General features: G+C 39.8%; 1 protein-coding gene across 1 annotated transcript in view; it reads right to left on the bottom strand.

Moving 5' to 3' along the window:
- Window positions 1-18957, bottom strand: part of LOC130905427 (lysosome membrane protein 2-like) — a 40779-nt gene that overhangs the window by 5873 nt on the left and 15949 nt on the right. The window contains exons 2-11 of the mRNA XM_057818815.1: window positions 18795-18952; window positions 18178-18325; window positions 17921-18112; window positions 15389-15480; window positions 14936-15055; window positions 9748-9926; window positions 3980-4098; window positions 855-928; window positions 719-770; window positions 455-607 (exon numbers count right to left, since the gene is read on the bottom strand). Of these exons, the coding sequence (XP_057674798.1) occupies window positions 455-607; window positions 719-770; window positions 855-928; window positions 3980-4098; window positions 9748-9926; window positions 14936-15055; window positions 15389-15480; window positions 17921-18112; window positions 18178-18325; window positions 18795-18952 (1287 nt within the window). The remainder of the gene's footprint in view (window positions 1-454; window positions 608-718; window positions 771-854; window positions 929-3979; window positions 4099-9747; window positions 9927-14935; window positions 15056-15388; window positions 15481-17920; window positions 18113-18177; window positions 18326-18794; window positions 18953-18957) is intronic.

The following is an 18957-nucleotide window of genomic DNA, read 5'->3' as shown; positions in this document are numbered from 1 at the left end:
CTGAGTTTATGTTGCACCAGCCAAAAAATGTACAATGAACAAAAAAAACCTATAAGTCACAATAAAAAAATATATGTTCTAATGATAACAATGAAATTGAGAACAGCAAGCTTAATAGTTGTCTGTCAGCGTAACATGAACAGCTATTTGTGTAACTATAGCCTAGACCAGTGTTTTTCAACCTTATTATCGGATATAATATTGGATAATTTTTTGCGGCACACCTGACGATCTCTCACGGCACACAAGTATGCCGCGGCACATCGGTTGAAAAACCCTGGCCTAGACCACACAACATAACAATCTCGGGGCTGACAGCGTCAAAAAAACAAACAAACCTGAGAGAAAGTCAAGCTATGAAAAAAAGCATGACTTATAGTCCGAATAATACGGTATTTGCTGGTGATGAATAGCAACAAAAATATAAATCATAAGCACAATGTTGCACTCATACCTTCTGCTTGCGTTCACGAATCAGCAGAACGATCAGGACCACCAGCATGATGCCGCCAAGAGCCACGAAAATGAGTGGGAAGTTAGACACCACCGAGACGATCGTCAGCAGCTTGTGCACCCTCGCTGCCGAAGTCTCGTCCATAACCACACTCTGTTAAGACAATCCCAAAAATGCGTCAATTTGTCCCACCATAAAGGTCTGAACATACAAGTGTATCTTTCCTAGAGACTTTGAGATTTGACTTTGAGACAAGTCTCCCACCTCATTCAGGAACATGACAGGGAATATGGTGTCGTTTATATTTCTGGTTTTCCTGTTAGGGATGGGAAAGACATGTCTTGTAATCCCACACAACAAACGAACATCAACAAATACACCTATACACACACAGACTTACGGGAATCCGGAAATCCTATTCAGTAAGATGTTGATTTGCGCTCTCTTGTTTGCACGTACGATTATGCCAGTGGTCTGTAAATTAAAAATACAATTTCAGCTTTTCCGTCCATCCTTTTACAGTGTGAAAACAATACTGAGAGCAACACACTTTTTATTGTAATAGGACTGACACCTGCTTTCAACAAAATTTTATGTGTGGAATTCAAAACGTTTTGTAGCCCTGTTTTCAAAGACACTGCACTTTACATATGTGGGGTTTTTTTTGTTTTTTTTTAATAACAATGTTCAAATATTGACATAAAGTTAATTACGAAAGACACAGACATGGCTGCGAGTTTGTATAACACTATTATGTGTTTACAAATGATATGCTTAGTTATGTGTATGTAGTAACAACATAATAAACTGCGGAGAAAAATGGTGACTTGATAGAGAAAACTTAGATACATTTTGAATTCCACACAAAAAAAAAAAAACAAGTTAAAAACAACAGTAAGACCTAAAAAGTTTATTTATATATTGGTTCGTTCATTTCCAGTGTAAGCAAACAGCTGAACGCTGCACTTTCAACTGTACGCCACAAGATGGTGCTGCAGAGTAATTGTACACTTTCACTGGCAGGAATTAACAGCACACACACAAAAAAATTCACAGTTCAGTGGTAACTCTACATACGAATTTAATTCGTTCCATGAACTGGTCGTATGTCGAGCGGGATTTCCCCTTAAGAATACATTATAATTTGATTAATTCGGTCCACAGCCCAAAAGCCTACGCCAAACATTTAATAAATACTGCAGGTAAAATTACAAATAGCAATTACACATATCAAAACAAATCAATTATATATACAAATAATAAATATAATAATAATAATGATGTAACAAATTGGGTTCTAATGTGGTGGTTGTGTTGTGGATGCTGCTCTTGAATGCGCTGTGTGACTGACAACAGAGAGAGAGAGGTGCGGCAGAGATTTTACTTTCTCTTTCCATGTTCGTTCTGCTTTTGTTGGCGTCAGCTACGGCGGACAGTATTCATATAGTGTTGCACAAGTACTGAAATAAATGATTAAAAACCTGATAAAGCTGGCGACTTCATTGCCGATGTTACAATAATAATTATTATGAGGGTCGTCCTCGAGATTGTAGAAATATTTCGGCCGGATTGTCCGGCCAGTTCTCTGACCTGCACACAACGCTTAAATTTTTCTATCATTTCTATCTTAATTTTAATGATAAGCGTCACCTTCTTATACCACCTGCACTAACCTTCTTGGTACCCATGTTTATTTCTCTCACAAGAAAATGCATTCGTCTTGCGAGAAAACAATGACATTGTGACAGTGTCACTGTCATAAATCATCGCATTTTAAGCATGTCGTCATATGTCGAGACAAATAACGAGTCATATTTTACGTCGGATGTCGAAAGGATCATATGTCGAGGTACCACTATATACAGTGTTTTATAAAACATACGCACATACAGTACATACATGCGTACAGTGGTATGAAAAAGTATCTGAACCTTTTGGAATTTCTCACATTTTTGCATAAAAGCACCATCAAATGTGATCTAATCTTTGTCAAAATCACACAGATGACAAAAGTGTCTGTTTTAATTAAACTCCCATTTATAAACATTTATAGGTTTTCATATTTTAATAGGATAGTAAGCAAACAATGACAGAAGAAGTAAGTGAACAATCACATTAAATATTTTGTGCCCCCCCCTTTGGCAGCAATAACTTCAACCAGACGCTTCCTGTAGCTGCAGATCAGTCTGGCTTATCGATCAGGATCAATCTTGGCCCATTCTTCTCGACTAAACTGCTGTAGTTCAGTCAGATTCCTGGGATGTCTGGCATGAATCGCTGTCTTTAGGTCATGCCACAGCATCTCTATGGTGTTCAAGTCTGGACTTTGACTTGGCCACTCCAGAACGTGTATTTTGTTCTTCTGAAACCATTCTGAAGTTGATTTACGTCTGTGTTTTGGATCATTTTCTTGTTGCAGCATCCATCCTCTTTTCAGCTTCAACTGTCTGACAGATGGCATCGGGTTTTCCTGCAAAAAATCCTGATAAACTTTTGAATTCATTCTTCCATTAATGATTGCAAGTTGTCAAGGCCCTGAGGCAGCAAACAGCCCCAAATCATGATGCTCCCTCCACCATGCTTCATGGTGGGGATGAGGTGTTGATTTCGGTGAGCTGTTCCATTTTTCCTCCACACATGACGTTGTGTGTTACTCCCAAACAAATCAACTTTGTTTTCATCAGTCCAGAAAACAATTTGCCAAAACTTCTACAGAGTTTCCAAGTGCCTTTTTGCGAACATTAAACGAGGAAAAATGTTTTTTTTTAGACAGCAGTGGCTTCCTATGTGGAGTCCACCCATGAAAACAATTCTTGGCCATAGTTTTACATATAGTTGATGTGTACACATAGATATTGGACTGTGCCAGTGATTTCTGTAAGTCTTTAGCAGACACTGTAGGGTTCTTTTTTTACCTCACTAAGTATTCTGCGCTGAACTCTTGGCGTCATCTTTGGTGGACGGCCACTCCTTGGGAGAGAAGCAACAGTGCCAAACTATTCAGACTTTTAGAGATGGTTTTGTATCCCTTCCCAGCTTTATACAAATCAACAATTCTTGATCACAGGTTTTCAGACAGCCGTTTCGATCGAACCATGATGCACATCAGACAATGCTTCTCATCAAGACAAATGTTTGTTTTATAGTGGGTGGGGCAGTTTTAAACCACTCATCAGTAATTGGGCACACACCTGACTTCAATTGTTTGGTAAAAATTGGTTTCAATTGCTCTTTAAGTCTCCTTAAGCACAGAGTTCACTTACTTATTTTTCCGCCTTCTGTCATTGTTTGCATGCTATCCTGATTAAAATATTAAAACTTATAAATGTTTGAGTGGTTTTTGTTAAAGCAGATGTTTGTTAAAGCAGATGTTTTTTTCATCTGTGTGATTTTGACAAAGATCAAAACACATTTGATAGTTATTTTATGTAGAAATGTGAGAAATTCTAAAAGGTTCAGATACTTTTTCATACCACTGTACATACATACATCAAGACAGTACACTATTTTGCATCTTTTTCCTACCGGGTTTAGGTCAAGGAAGGTTTGGTGGTGAGTTCTCTCAGGGGACATTCCTTCAATAGCTGCCGCATATTTGGAATCGGCAAGGTAGAAATGTGGAAAAGATGCCACAACTGGAGCACCTGTAAGATACAGTGGCAAGAAGCCATTTTACACCATCAGCCTGATTAGCCAAAAAAAGAAGCTTTCTGTCAAATTGCCAATTGGACATCTTGTATGAGAGTGTGTCACCAGTCACCAATTAGCTTTAAAAGGAGATGCTTGATCAAGCAAACATCATTAGACGCTGTGTGGATGTTGTCAACAGTCCCCCACCATTATTAATGCCCTTTTTGTGTCTGTCATCTCAGAAGATCAAAGTTTTACATGATGTGGTGCACCCAGTAATAAATATTTAAAGAAAGGGGATGTTTCGGCAAAGGGGGTGTGAGACATCAATAGAACCGTTATGCGCCAAGATAACAAATATTGATAAAGTTAACAAAAAAATCAATCACATTAATGAGCAATTATCGAAAATAGATCGAAAATGACGAACACTACCGAAAGTGTTCCGGAAACAGCCGAATGGGGCGGCGACGTCACGACAAGTGATTGAAAGTCGAGGCGGAGCTAGGTGCCATTGTTTTTTAACGACGAGAGAGTAGCGTTGGGGTTTGTTTGACCAAAACATCACAACAATGGTTCAAAACTGCTGTGCTATGTGGTGTACAAATAGTTGTTTATCGGAATATAGTATCCATGAGTTCCTGAACGCGAAAAAAAAAGCTGGACTACACAGAAAATGGGTAAAGTTCGTCCGTGCAAAGAGGGCTAATTTTCTAGACACAGCCTCCGGCACGCTTTTCTGTGGTGCGCATTTTCCAACTGAAAGCTTCTCGAACTATGGACAAGAGAAATCGGGTTTTGCTAAAAGATTGCTGCTCAAAGGAGATGCGGTGCCGACCATAGATGCACAGCCACCTAAATGTCCCGAGATATCAAGAGAGAGACGATGACTGCTAAAGGAGGCTAAAGCTACGCAAAGAAGGGAGCAGCCAAGCTTGAAATGGCCAGAGTGAGTACTCTTTTATAATTAATAAAAAAAAATGTCACGCCTTTGGATACAGGACTCGACACATGTATAAATGATCGTTCGTAAAATATATAGAACAAATCCTCTGATCCCGTTCATATTTGTGTCTGTTGGCAGAGCGAAAAGCTATGATAGCGCAATAAATTATAATTATTCTATGCATTCCTTTATTTTGCAGTCACGGTGTATCAGCTTCACAAAAAGAAATGCTAAACAAATCATTGGTGTTTCCCACACGATCTGCTGCCGATGTTTCATCAGTGTCATTGCTCCCCTCAATGACCGTTTCATTACGCTGCATTGGCGTTCGTTTGGGCTCAAATTGGTCACCTATAACACCGATTAAAGCTTTGCAACTCTCCTCGTCACCATTAGATGAACATTCGTTACGTCCTTCTACGTCGGATTCGTCGCTGAAACTAGAAACGAAATTGACTGCCATCATCGCCGCCATTCAGTATTAAAGCACTGAGCCTTTTTCTTGTTGAAGAAACAGCCCTCACTGCCAACTCTGAATTCTCTTTTATTGACAACGAGCGGTGTTTCTTCATGAGGGAACCTGGAATATGTGCAGGACGAACACAATGCATCAGCATAAACAGCTCAAAACACCCCTAATTCTCCCCACACTAGAAGGAATTATATTGATGCAGACAGGCGCTGCCCCCCTAGTGGCCGGTGGCACTCTCTTCACTTGACGTGACGTCACGCACACAATCTGCCAGATCTCGGGCGCCGGTCGTTTTAGCTTGACAATCGAGCCAAATTTCTCTCATTTTCTTGTGTGTAATTACACGAAGTGGCATGATATGAATACAAAAGGCATGCGTTTATGGATAAATGATGGAATATCAAAATTTTCCCAGGGCGCTACATCCCCTTTAAAGAAGCTCTGAGAAGGATACATCTATTAGTAGTGTACCAACTGATGTATTCCAACAACATTTGAATGGACAAAATAATGCGAAGTACTCAAATACTGATAATCAGGCCCAAAAATAAATAAATAAATAAATAATCACCCAGACTACCCTCTTTAGATCAAAGTCAAAAGAGACACGAAAAGCTTTTCTTGGGCTATGTGCGTTGTATACGACTTGGTTTCGTATTTGTAAGTACACAAAAATCTGCAAAAGTGGGACCTCGCTAGATGAATGATTGTATCTCATCAGTGCTTCAGGAAAGCAAGCTCAGGGTCATAAGAGAAACAATAGGTTGGTAAGTGGATTCTAATGCTCCTGTTGAATTCGTGATATCCAGATGTACTTCGCCTGCTCAGTTCCTTCCATTTATTGTCGACAAGAGACATTGTGGCCTGTTGATAGTCCGATGAGCCAGGGTTAAGTTCAAAACACAACAAAGACTGAAGCAAACCTGGCTGGGCTACATTGGTAAACTATAACACGTACACCATTGCACAAACTCAAATAGCATTGCACATACTGTACTGTACAGGGGCATGGCTACTTGCAAGTAAAGTGGAGCAGGGGTGAGTTTTTTCCTGCTCCTGTGTTTGGCAACAGCCCTCAGACAACCAACAAGGTTACTGTAGCGCACACACACATAAATACAAGTTTATTTTGCTGGATTTCATAATGATGTTTATGGCTAGCCTAGATAGTCATGTCATTTGAAATGCATGTTTTCTTTCATGCGTTTCCATTTAATTACAAAACATTAAATAATATTTTAAAGCTTATTGATTTATGTTTATTGGCATTAGTTTTATTTGTCTGAATTAAAAAAAAGGCCTGTAGGGCAAGCTAATATTAAAGTATAAATAATATTAACTATGGAGAGGGGCGATTCTAATTGTCATTACCAGTGTTGTTAATCTTACTTTAAAAAAGTAATTAATTACAGTTACAAATTACTTCTCCCAAAAAGTGAGTTAGTAACTCAGTTACCTGAATGTAAGAGTAATTAGTTACTTGGGAAGTAACTGGTGTTACTTTTCATGTTTTTGTTTTTTTCTTTTTATCATTCCAGAAAAAAACAAGAACAACAAAAAAACAGGTCACACAATGTGAAGTTTAAAGGTTTTTTGGGGGGGACAATTGGCCCTAGCCCAATTCTTTACCCTAAACTTAACTAGACACATGGGTATTGCTGATATTGTGATAACTAATTAGTAACCTTTGCTGTGGTTGGAAGTCATTTAATGTTGTGAATCAACCGTTAAAAGTTGTTAAAATTGCTCCCGTTATTGCATTAGTTCCCTTTTGTCTACTTTCCACATGTGTAAGTTTTAAAACTGTTTCATCATTTAAAGATAGATTTAAGTCAAGGTTTTGCCAATTTAGGAGCATTTTAGATAAAAAGTTACTGAGGTTCACTAGGAAGGTTCTCTACAACAGAGCCTTCCTGAGAAGTTTACTGCTTTAAAATGGCAGTTGTTTACTAACGCATCTAGTTCTTTATACATGTTGCTAATGCCGCCGTGTCTGTCATTTGCATGTAGTTCTATAATATGTGATATCTACCGTAGCATCATGTGGGCGTAGGTTGTAGGCTATAGGCTATAGTCAGGTATTATTGGAGGCACGTAGCATCGCGTTTCCAACGGCGTCACAACTCCCTTGCCTCCTCCCCACTCCTGCTCTGCTCTCTCGTCTCCGTGAGTCCGTCTCTCTCAAGACTTTTCTCGCGTCATTCAACCAACATAGTAACGCATAGTAACACACGCCTTTCCCGCCTCAGTAATGGTAACGGCGTTGCCAAAATGAGAAAAGTAATTAATTAGATTACTCACTACTGAATAAAAATAATGCCGTTAGTAACGCCGTTATTAACAACACTGGTCATTACCACTGTTATTACCGTATTGGCCCCAATTATAAGACGACCCTCTGTTTTTCAAGACTCAAGTTTGAAAAGTTTTTGTCGCACTAAGAATTACAGTGGGGCAAATAAGTATTTAGTCAACCACCAATTGTGCAAGTTCTCTTACTTGAAAAGATTAGAGAGGCCTGTAATGGTCAACATGGGTAAACCTCAACCATGAGAGACAGAATGTGGGGAAAAAAGAAAAAAAGAAAAAAACAACATCACATTGTTTGATTTTTAAATAATTTATTTCCAAATTAGAGTGGAAAATAAGTATTTGGTCACCTACAAACAAGCAAGATTTCTGGCTGTCAAAGAGGTCCAACTTCTTCTAATGAGGTCTAACGAGACTCCACTCGTTACCTGTATTAATGGCACCTGTTTTAACTCATTATCGGTATAAAAGACACCTGTCCACAAACTCAGTCAGTCACACTCCAAACTCCACTATGGCCAAGACCAAAGAGCTGTCGAAGGACACCGGAGACTAAATTGCAGACCTGCGCCAGGCTGGGAAGACTGAATCTGCAATAGGTAAAACGCTTGGTGTAAAGAAATCAACTGTGGGAGCAATTATTAGAAAATGGAAGACATACAAGACCACTGATAATCTCCCTCGATCTGGGGCTCCGTGCAAGATCTCACCCCGTGGCGTCAAAATGATAACAAAAACGGTGAGCAAAAATCCCAGAACCACACGGAGGGATCTAGTGAATGACCTACAGAGAGCTGGGACCACAGTACCAAAGGCTACTATCAGTAACACAATGCGCCGCCAGGGACTCAAATCCTGCACTGCCAGACGAGTCCCCTGCTGAAGAAAGTACACGTCCAGGCCCGTCTGCGGTTCGCTAGAGAGCATTTGGATGATCCAGAAGAGGCCTGGGAGAATGTGTTATGGTCAAATGAAACCAAAATAGAACTTTTTGGTAGAAACACAGGTTCTCGTGTTTGGAGGAGAAAGAATACTGAATTGCATCCGAAGAACACCACACCCACTGTGAAGCATGGGGGTGGAAACATCATGCTTTGGGGCTGTTTTTCTGCAAAGGGACAAGGACGACTGATCTGTGTAAAGGAAAGAATGAATGGGGCCATGTATCGAGAGATTTTGAGTGAAAATCTCCTTCCATCAGCAAGGGCATTGAAGATGAGACGTGGCTGGGTCTTTCAGCATGACAATGATCCCAAACACACAGCCAGTGCAACAAAGGAGTGGCTTCGTAAGAAGCATTTCAAGGTCCTGGACTGGCCTAGCCAGTCTCCAGATCTCAACCCCATAGAAAATCTCTGGAGGGAGTTGAAAGTCCGTGTTGCCCAACGACAGCCCCAAAACATCACTGCTCTAGAGGAGATCTGCATGGACAAAGGGTACATAACCAAGTATTGAGATGAACTTTTGGTTTTGACCAAATACTTATTTTCCACCATGATTTGCAAATAAATTCTTTAAAAATCAAACAATGCGATTTTCTGTTTTTTTTTTCCACATTCTGTCTCTCGTGTTTGAGGTTTACCCATGTTGACAAGGAGAACTTGCACAATTAGTGGTTGACTAAACTAAATACTTATTTGCCCCACAGTAAGTGTCCACATCTGTTCACCCTTGTAAAAAAAAAAATTGCACCCCGGTACAATTGTCATAAAGTGAGGAAGTCGCTAAACAGCCCGTATCCAAATTTACATCCATTTACAATGCAAAATGATCCACCACAATTAAAAAAAGACTCACTCCAATGGTAATGTGATATTACACGACATACAGTATATCCACATTGCCTTCTCTCGATGATGTGGCGTTAATTCCACCATGAGGTAGTCAGTTTACACACACAATGAAATGATCCTCAATAGAACTAAGGCCGTTTACCTTTCCGACAAGGACTAACTTTGAGGAGGCCCGTTCCCAGGCACTCCTTTGGAGTGACACAGAAACCCTCGTTGGCCGGATTCTCCTCTTTGCTGGCCAAGACGGAGCGTGGTGGTGTGAAGCGGTATGCTGGAATTCCTCTCACCTCCACATCCTTTTCAAACTCCATATAGATGGACCTGTACGCACAAAAACAACACGTTTGAATGTCGAATTGACATCTTGATGTACATGTTGGCATTCGGGAAAAAAAAGTTCAGACAGAGGTTGCTCCTTACTTGTAAATTTGTCATTATGACAAATTTATAAGGAAAGAAATTTGCATTTAAACTTGACACCATTGGTGAATTTTTAAGTTAATATTTCTTTTTTAAAAAATCAGTAGTTCCTGGTTCTGCTTTTCCCCTTTCGTAAAATACCAATCCTTTCTTTGAACAGCGTCACAGGACTTTTAGTTTATTACTTCCTCTAAAGAGTCACTGACCGTTGAAGTAATTCTTCTAACAATCATCTCAGTGAAAGTTTAAAGTGTGATTATTATCTTTCTGAAATACTGCTCGGCAGGTCCACTTACGCAGCTGCTCTATTAATGTAAATCAAGACCTTGAAATTACAGAAAATTCCACAGTGTAGCAAATACATCTTTTATCATGTAGTCTCTTAAGTCCACAGTAGAATGTTATTATGATGAGCCCTGAGAGAGCTACAATATGCTGAACAGTTCCCAGGCAATCATGATACTTCCTAGTCAGAACAAAAGGGTCCATACAGCGTTTTCTATTGTGCAACAATACCGTAGCAGCCTTTCCCTTGACCTCAGTAAGACACACCACACACCCCCCCCACACCCCCCACACAAAAAAAACCTTCAGGACAAGAATTTGGAAAAGGATACTTTATTGTACATTGTAAGAAGGTTTAAAACACAGCGAATACAGGCACATAATCAAAGCGACAAGCCTGGCAGTACGTTCAAACACTTGACTCAAGAGGGAGGTTCTGCTATATTAAAAATAAATGGACGCATTGGGAAGAGAGATTGATGGACAGCACAACTAAAATATAAGTCAGCTATTTACTAGAAGCACCTGTCTGCACTTCATCAACATCTTGAGGCTTTTGCGACTCAGCTGTCAGGAAGACGACCAAAGTGTTACAAATGGGAATTAGTCAAAAACTAAAAAAAACTAAAAAAAAAAAAAGAAAAAAAAGTTACGCCAAAAAACTTTAAACACAATTTGTAACCATATTTTTTTCTCAAGCGAACCTAATGGGACATTTCTTTCTTAGTAGACGTGGAACGGTACAGGAAACAGAGGAGTTCCCTTTTAGTTCGCTTGCGTGAAGCCACAATACATTTAGTAAGTGGGTGAAAGTGTTTTGTAAACATGTTGGACAGGGGGTGGGTAAAAGACACGCAGTCAGACTGGGCCAAAGGTAAAACGTCAACAGATTCTTTCCACATGTCACAAAAAGATTTTTAGGTCAAGGTTACCTCCTATATTAAGAGATGTGAATCATTAGTGAGCATGACGTTACGACTTTAGTCGTCAAGGTCGTTGAAACCCGAGGTTAACTGCACACTCAACAAATAAAGATAATTAACTAAAATATTTACATTTAAGGAAAAATTAATATGCAGGTGGTCCCCGGGTTACGAACGAGTTCCGTTCTTACGCTGACGACGTAACTCTGAATTCCCACGTAAATCGGAATTTACCCTTGAAGTACCCCTAAATCTCAAAATAACTATCCAAAAACACGTGTTAAACATCATATTAATAAAATGAAGTAAAAAATACAATTCTGTGAGGTACATTGCATAAATGCCGTTGCATTCAATGACTATTCAGGCTTTACTTTACGAGTGAGTTGCCTTGCTGAGAGAAAAGTTGGAAAGCGATGAAGAAAGAGTAGAGAGGCGAGAGAGGAGGGATAACATTGGTTGCTCAGCCTGCCTGCCGAACTCCAAAAATCAGATCGGGACTTGCAAGAGGTGTTGGCGGCAGCAGCAGCATGAGAACAAGAAAGCGGTAGCTCTCCTGGCGAAAGGAACTGCAGGACGGCAGCGATGGAGACACAATGGCGGACGAGGATGGCATTGTAAAGTCAAAATCACGTAAGTCAGGTACATCGTAACCTGGGGACTACCTGTATTTTAAACTTATTTAATCACATTTTTGTGCTTTTAATATAATAATACCTTAAGATTCCGCGAATGGTTTCTCGAGGACCTTATTTTGTTAAAGGGGAAATTTAACAGCAAAAAAAAAAAAACCCTAATGCCCAGTTTTGACGAATATACAATAAAACCTTCCATAATCCAAACCTGTTTTGAAGTAATACAGCAGCATAGTTTTTTTTATAGGCTTTTTTTTTAATTATCAGTCTGACGGGTTGTCAGTAAGAAATGAAAATTCAAACTTTTTGGGTACTCTCGGAAATTTTCGGTTATGACATCAATTAGGGGAGACGAATGTAGAAAGTCTGGAAGGAAATTGTATAATACATTGTATGTTGAAGTGATCCTCCATATATAAATTAAGAGACAAAATTTGAATATCATGTACAGACAAGTGTTGTTTTCGTCAACAATGACGATAGCGCAAATATTTCGACGAACAATTTTTTTCATGACAATGACGTGACAATGACGAACTAAAAACGTGACTCGGAAGACTAGAAAATAACGAGACAAATGCCACTTTTCGTCTGACGAGACGACGAGACGAAAATGCGACATTGTTTCTGTCCTATGTTCACAATGCATGACATTTTCATATTGTACGTAGAGTACGTCGGCTTGTATCGTAGCAGTGTTTGGGTAGGGTCACTCATTTGAGATGTGCTGAGTTTAGGATGTATCTCAAGCTATGCTGCGCTCCATCTTGCTTGTTTGGAAACAGATTTGTTTCCAAGATAAGATTTGTTTTCAATTTTGGCAAGAGAGAATATGCAATGTTGCTTTAGCCTTTAAACGTCAGTGCTGAGTGATCATCAGATGCTAAGTGTAACTACTAGCGTTAGCGTATCATTCGCGTTAGCATTAGCTTCAGAATGGCGACAACTTTGAAGACACTTTGACAGGTTTCAGGTTCCTAGCTCAAACAACATTGTCGTTACATCTTGTCACTTGAAAACAACTACATGTAAATATATAAATATGGTATGGAAAAGGACCGTGGAGTCTAGTATATTTAAATATTTTATCAGTGCGCAATGTTGTGGGAGTATGTGTGTGGGGTATTTAGCGATGCAGTGTTATGATACGAACCAGTAAGCCTCGTATCCTTTGAAATCCCAAAATACCTCATAAAGTTTCCTAGTGACCAGGCATCCAAATGATTCCAGGAAGAAAAGTCCTGGAAAATTTCCTTTCTGGCTTTGTTTCGCACTCTTCATCTAATCTCCATCCAGGCTCGAGGTGGATTCCTACAGTTTTTTGCGTGGGTTTTGCGGGAAAATAGATAAATAATGGCCTCTCTGGAATCCATCAGAAAAAACAAATCCTCATAATTTAAGGCAGGGGTATCAACTCATCATTTTGCCTCAGAGAGTCACTAAGTTTGCCAATTCATATAAATGTCTGATAGCCTCAAATGATTGCACAACAAATGGAATTAAACCAAAGGCTCCAGACTGATTTTTGTTTTACTGGAGGCATTGTAGCCTCTAACCTGATTTTTTTTAAAATTTAGGGCAACGTAATTTAAATCCACTGAGTCAGGAAATAGTGTAATAATAATATTTCCACTCATTTAAACAGTATTACTGATTAATATCTTACTTTAACCACTCATTTGTGCATCATCCCCAACAACAGAGCTTGGAGTAAAAGCCTGTTAGCAAAAAGCTCATTTCTCATTAAAAACAAATCAACATTAAAAATAACCAATAAAAGCATAAAATACAGTATCCGCAACCAAAAAATTGCACTTTGTTCTGGTGTTTGAGAAGAGTAAAAACCAGTGCAAATTATTATTTTTTGCCCGGCAGAAAAAATGCAGGCCTGAAGGTTAAGGAGCCGTGTAGTTTCGAAATTTATAGTCAACAACTACAGTGAGCTCTCGTGTGTTGCGGTTAATGGGGACCAGAACCCGCCGCGATAGGTTAAAAACCGCGAAGTTGTCAGGGTTTGCGGGCATGCAGATGGTATGGACCCAAACGCAGGAAAAGGGAGGAGAGGCAGATGAATGGTGCAAAAAATGATTTAATTAAAGACAATGGATAACAAAGTAAAAAAAAAGGCTGTGGTAATCCAAAGAAGGCACTGAGGCAAACAAAAACTGTCACTAACAAAAGATTGCTTTTCAAAAAAACTCACTTGAAACACAAGGGCTTGGATAGACGTGAATACTGCTGACCAGAACTTGACATGGACATTGACAATGACGCAACAAGGAGTGAAAAGAAACCAGGAGCTTATATACACACACAGACAAGGGGTAACGACACAACGAGGAACAAGTGAGCACAGGAGGATGAAGATTGGAGGATACACTAGGAGCAGGGAGAACAGGTGAAATCAATGGGCAATCACAGGGACAAGTCACACTAAGACAGGGGTGCCCAATCCCGGTCCTCGAGATTCCCTATCCAGCTTGTTTTCCATGTCTCCCTCCTCTAACACACCTGAATGAACTAATCAGGATCGTTATCAGGCTGCTGCAGAGCTTGCTGATGAGCTGATCATTTGATTCAGGTGTGTTAAAGGAGGGAAACACGGAAAGCAAGCAGGATAGGGGCTCTCGAGGACCGGGATTGGGCACCCCTGCATTAGGAGAAAACAAACACAAAACCTAACAGAAGTAGCGCAATGCATTGAAAAAAAAAATTTTTTTTTTGTTCAATATATTCATTCAGATTTAGCATTGGAAACAGATACATATAAGGCATGTTTTATTAAAAAATACATGAATTAAAAAAATATATATTTAGATAACTGAGGGTCCGAAGTTTGAAGCGCGAAGTAGCGAGGGATCACTGGATTCCATTAATTTTAGGAAGGGGATTGGTAGCTAAAAAATCATCTACACATTTTTAAAACACCATCCGAAATCTTGCTTATGAAAAGGACGCACAGGATTTGCTTTCACGGGCCACAAAAAAATGATATAGTGGGCTGGATCTGGCCCCTCTGTCTTTTTTTTTTTTTGGCCCCTGTGTCTTGAGTTGGAGACCTACATACCTGCAAAGGTCCGGGGTAAAGATGTAAATGCGCTCGTCTCTTTTCAGGAGGGGATGGAAGGCGCTCCCGTCAGACCCGTTGATGCTGTTGCTTTGGTTTGAATTCCAGAAGGTCAGCTGGCTGCAAATCATGTTCGCATTTCCGTTAACAGTTTGGTACCAGACATCATTTTATATCTTGCCATTAAACAAAATTGGAGACAAGTGTTTGATGATACAAATCTGAAAGCAGAACAAGCAATGCAGCTGATAATGAGGCGTAAAGAGGTTACTTTGCAGCCACTACATTATCAGAGAGCCCTGTCATCTGAGCTGAAGGCAAACTTCCAGAAACACACACAAAAAAACAGACAGTTTGCCTCTATTTTCAGCAGAAAGAAGTTGACTTAAGAAACATTAAAGAACAAAGTTTCAAAACATTGGCTGAAAAAAAAAACCGCAAGGAATGCATTACCTTTGGCCTTTCCATGTTTCCACTCGGCCATAGTCCAAATAATTCTGCTCCCCGGTGTGAAAGACAAATTCCCCATCGTTGCTTCCATTTTTCTGGTGGGAGGACAAGTTTACATGTACTGTATATCCTTAAATAGGACAGTCAGCTCCCTCAAGTACATGCATCCCTTATCCCATCTGAAAAAATGTATTATCCGAGTCATCTGATTTTGAGGATCTGCTGATAACTCGACTATGTATGTTTTTTTCCCCTCATTTTTGCAGAACTATTCCATCATGATAGCCATCATAAACGGCTAGAGAAGCAGTGGTTTAAATGTCAACAAATGTATGTGTTTTTGCAGATCAATTGTGCAGCACAAAATAAGGCTGCAAACAAATTATAAAAATAATGGAAGTTTCACTAGTTGCAGATAAAAGATAAATAAACCACTTTTACAAGTGCCTGATTTCCAATGATGTGATCGGATCTGGCACATCTTTAAAGATCGACTTATGGAGTCGTTTTTTTTCCAACATCGGCCACGGGCTGATTAACAACAAAAAATAAGCCGATAAAAAAGGATTTTGACTAGGCATCTGTGTGGGCAAGTGTGGCCACCGCTGACTGACGGTAGGACCACGGAAGGACCCTGCAGCAGCTTGAAGGTTGGCTGCTACAGGAAGCGTCAGGCTTGCCTGTTTTGTAAACATGTAACATTTTTAATCTTACATGAGAGAATATGCAATTTTGCTTTAGCCTTTTAAGGTGTTTACCGAGTGATCTGTACACTCGTGTTAGCGTACTATTCGCGTTAGCATTAGCTTTAGGATGGCGAGCATCCACTTAAACTCTCACTTGTTTACATCTCATCGTGACCAGTGTTGTTAATCTTACTTTAAAAAGGAATTATTGATAGTTATAAATTACTTCTCCCAAAAAGTAATTGAGTTAGTAACTCAGTTACCTCATGGTAATAGTAATTATTTACTTGGCAAAGTAACTTGTGTTACTTGTCATGTTTTACACGTTATTACATGATCCATTCTATAACGTCTTTCACATCAAATATGTTTATATTAACTGATTGAATGGAACTGTTTTTTTTTTTTTTTTTCAGGTCACACTATGGTCACGCTATGGGTTTTTGAGACAATAGGCTCTAGCCCAATTCTTTACCCTAAACTTAATCAGACACAGGGGTATTGCGGATATCGCGATAACTACATTGTAACCTTTGCTATGTTTGGAAGTCATTTAATGTTGAGAATCAACCATTTAAGTTGTTAAAATTGCTCCCATTATTACATTAGGTCCCTTCTGTCTACTCTCGACATGTGAAACCGTTTAACAATTTAAAGATAGATTCAAGTCAAGATTTTTCCAATTTAGGAGTATTTTAGATAAAAAGTAACTTAGGTTCGCTGGGAAGGTTTGCTACAACAAAGCCTTCCTGAGAAGTCTACTGCTTTAAGATGGTGCCTGTTTACTAACGTCAGCGAGTCTGTCATTTCGCATCTAGTCCTCTATTCACATGTAGTTCTATATACATGTGATATCTACTGTAGCATCACGTGGGCTTAGTTTGTATGCTGTCGGCTGCAGTCAGGTCTTATTGGAGCCAACGAGCATCGCGTTTGCAACGGCGTCACAACTATCTTCCCTCCTCCCAACTTCTGCTCTGCTCTCTCCGTGTCTCTCAGACCAGGGGTCTCCAAACTATTCCACATAGTGCCGCAGTAGGTGCAGGAGTTCATTCCAACAAAACCACGACACCTTTTCACCAATCTGGTGTTTTACAAGTGTCCAGTCGGTTGACAACAGTCAGGTGCTGCTTGGTTTAGCAGAAACCTAGTGGGTTAGACTGTCTGTGCTCGATCAGTACGAACAAAAACCAGGACCCACAGCGGCCCTTGAGGACCGGTTTGGAGACCCCTTTCCAGAAAACAGGCACGTCCTGATTCAACCAAATTGCACTTACGCACCCCTCAGTAACGGTAACGCCGTTGCAAAGATGAGAAAAGTAATTCATTAAATTACTCACTAACGAAAAAAATAACGCTGTTAGTAACACCGTTATACTCCAACGCCGTTATTAACAACACTGGTCGTGACCTCCTGGTGGGTTGAATCATTTGAAAATAATGTACTTGCTGAGTGTGAATAATCATAAAAAGACCTGTGTTCATTGGGTTCGTAGCACTACTTAATTAATCCTTCTCAGGTCATGCTGAACCAATTTAATAAAAAACTGACCATCATAATCTGCGTGCTTTAAAAAAAGAAAAAGGATATCAACCTCAAATAATGACTTACAAAATCGGCTTTGGATGTCAAAATTTTTTTTTTAGATATCAGTATCGGCATCCGCATTTGAAAATCCCATATCGGCCGACCTCTACACATCTCTAATCATTTTTACAAGTGCAAGTGAAAGGGAAGGGCATCTGATTCCAATCCGCCTAAAATGATGTGATCGGGCTTGATTTTCATCACGTGATCGGATCGGGCACATCTTTATCATTTCAGATGCTAAAAAACATCTTCCTGTACCTTGTACATTAGACCAAAGGTGGTCTCGACCTCCGGATTGCTCGGAGCGATGCGGACCAGCAAGGGGTCCTCGTAGCCCCACAGCAGTTCGTCCACGGTACGAGTGGTGAAAAGGCCGCTCCCGATAGAGTTCATCCAGATGGACACCATGGAGGCTTTCCAGAAGCTTCCTTTCACTTTGTTCATCACCGCCTAGGAAGGACTGGGACTTGAGGCAACAGAACATGTGGCTGATGACCAAATGTTTTGTTCCTTACCCAAGCGGGTATATTGACAGTAGTGATGTTATCAAACGCAGGGTCGCCAACAGACTTGTCCCTCAGGAACACGAAGCTTTTAGTGTTGTACCCTGACACCATTTTGCCATCGTCCACCATGGTCACATTGTCCTTATATCTGTACTCCCTTCTCGAGACACATATAAGATATTTCAACATGCTAAAACAGTCAACAAAGAGAGTCCATAAATAAGACGTTTCAAGATTACAAATAGCGTGAAGGAACTATAATGCACAGCATAATATGCCACATTCAGCACTCCTGATTGCTTTGTGTATAGATAGGTATTATAGTTGAGTGATGTTTAAGAATTCTTTCACTTGTGCGGAATGGATTGTTTTCTTGGCCAAGCAACACAATAAGGTTATGGCCACTGTTCTCTAGTCTGAATTTAGAATTTCTTAACTGCCATTGAGGCAATAGATCTTCAATCCATTTGAACTGGGAGGGTTGGCATGAATGATCAAATGGACGTCTACTAGGGAAAAACTAATTCAAAATCAAAGAATGAAAAAAACCAACATAATTGGACGTTTATCATTGTCAATAAACTGAAAGAGTTAATTAAATGCGAATTTTTAGTCTTGGAACCCACCTGTATGTGTAGGGACCGACCTGGTTGACCACTGGCTTGCCGCCATTGAGGATCTCATCTACATTAGTGACGTTGAAGAAGAAGTACTCCATGTACACAGGAGGAGGTGGCCTCTTCCATGACTCAAAAACGCGGCTGCCCTCGACCAAAACAATTTCCTGTA

The sequence above is a fragment of the Corythoichthys intestinalis genome, chromosome 17 (genome assembly GCF_030265065.1).
Source record: "Corythoichthys intestinalis isolate RoL2023-P3 chromosome 17, ASM3026506v1, whole genome shotgun sequence".
In the NCBI taxonomy this organism is placed as follows: domain Eukaryota; kingdom Metazoa; phylum Chordata; class Actinopteri; order Syngnathiformes; family Syngnathidae; genus Corythoichthys; species Corythoichthys intestinalis.
This window is presented reverse-complemented; position numbering and strand designations above follow the sequence as displayed.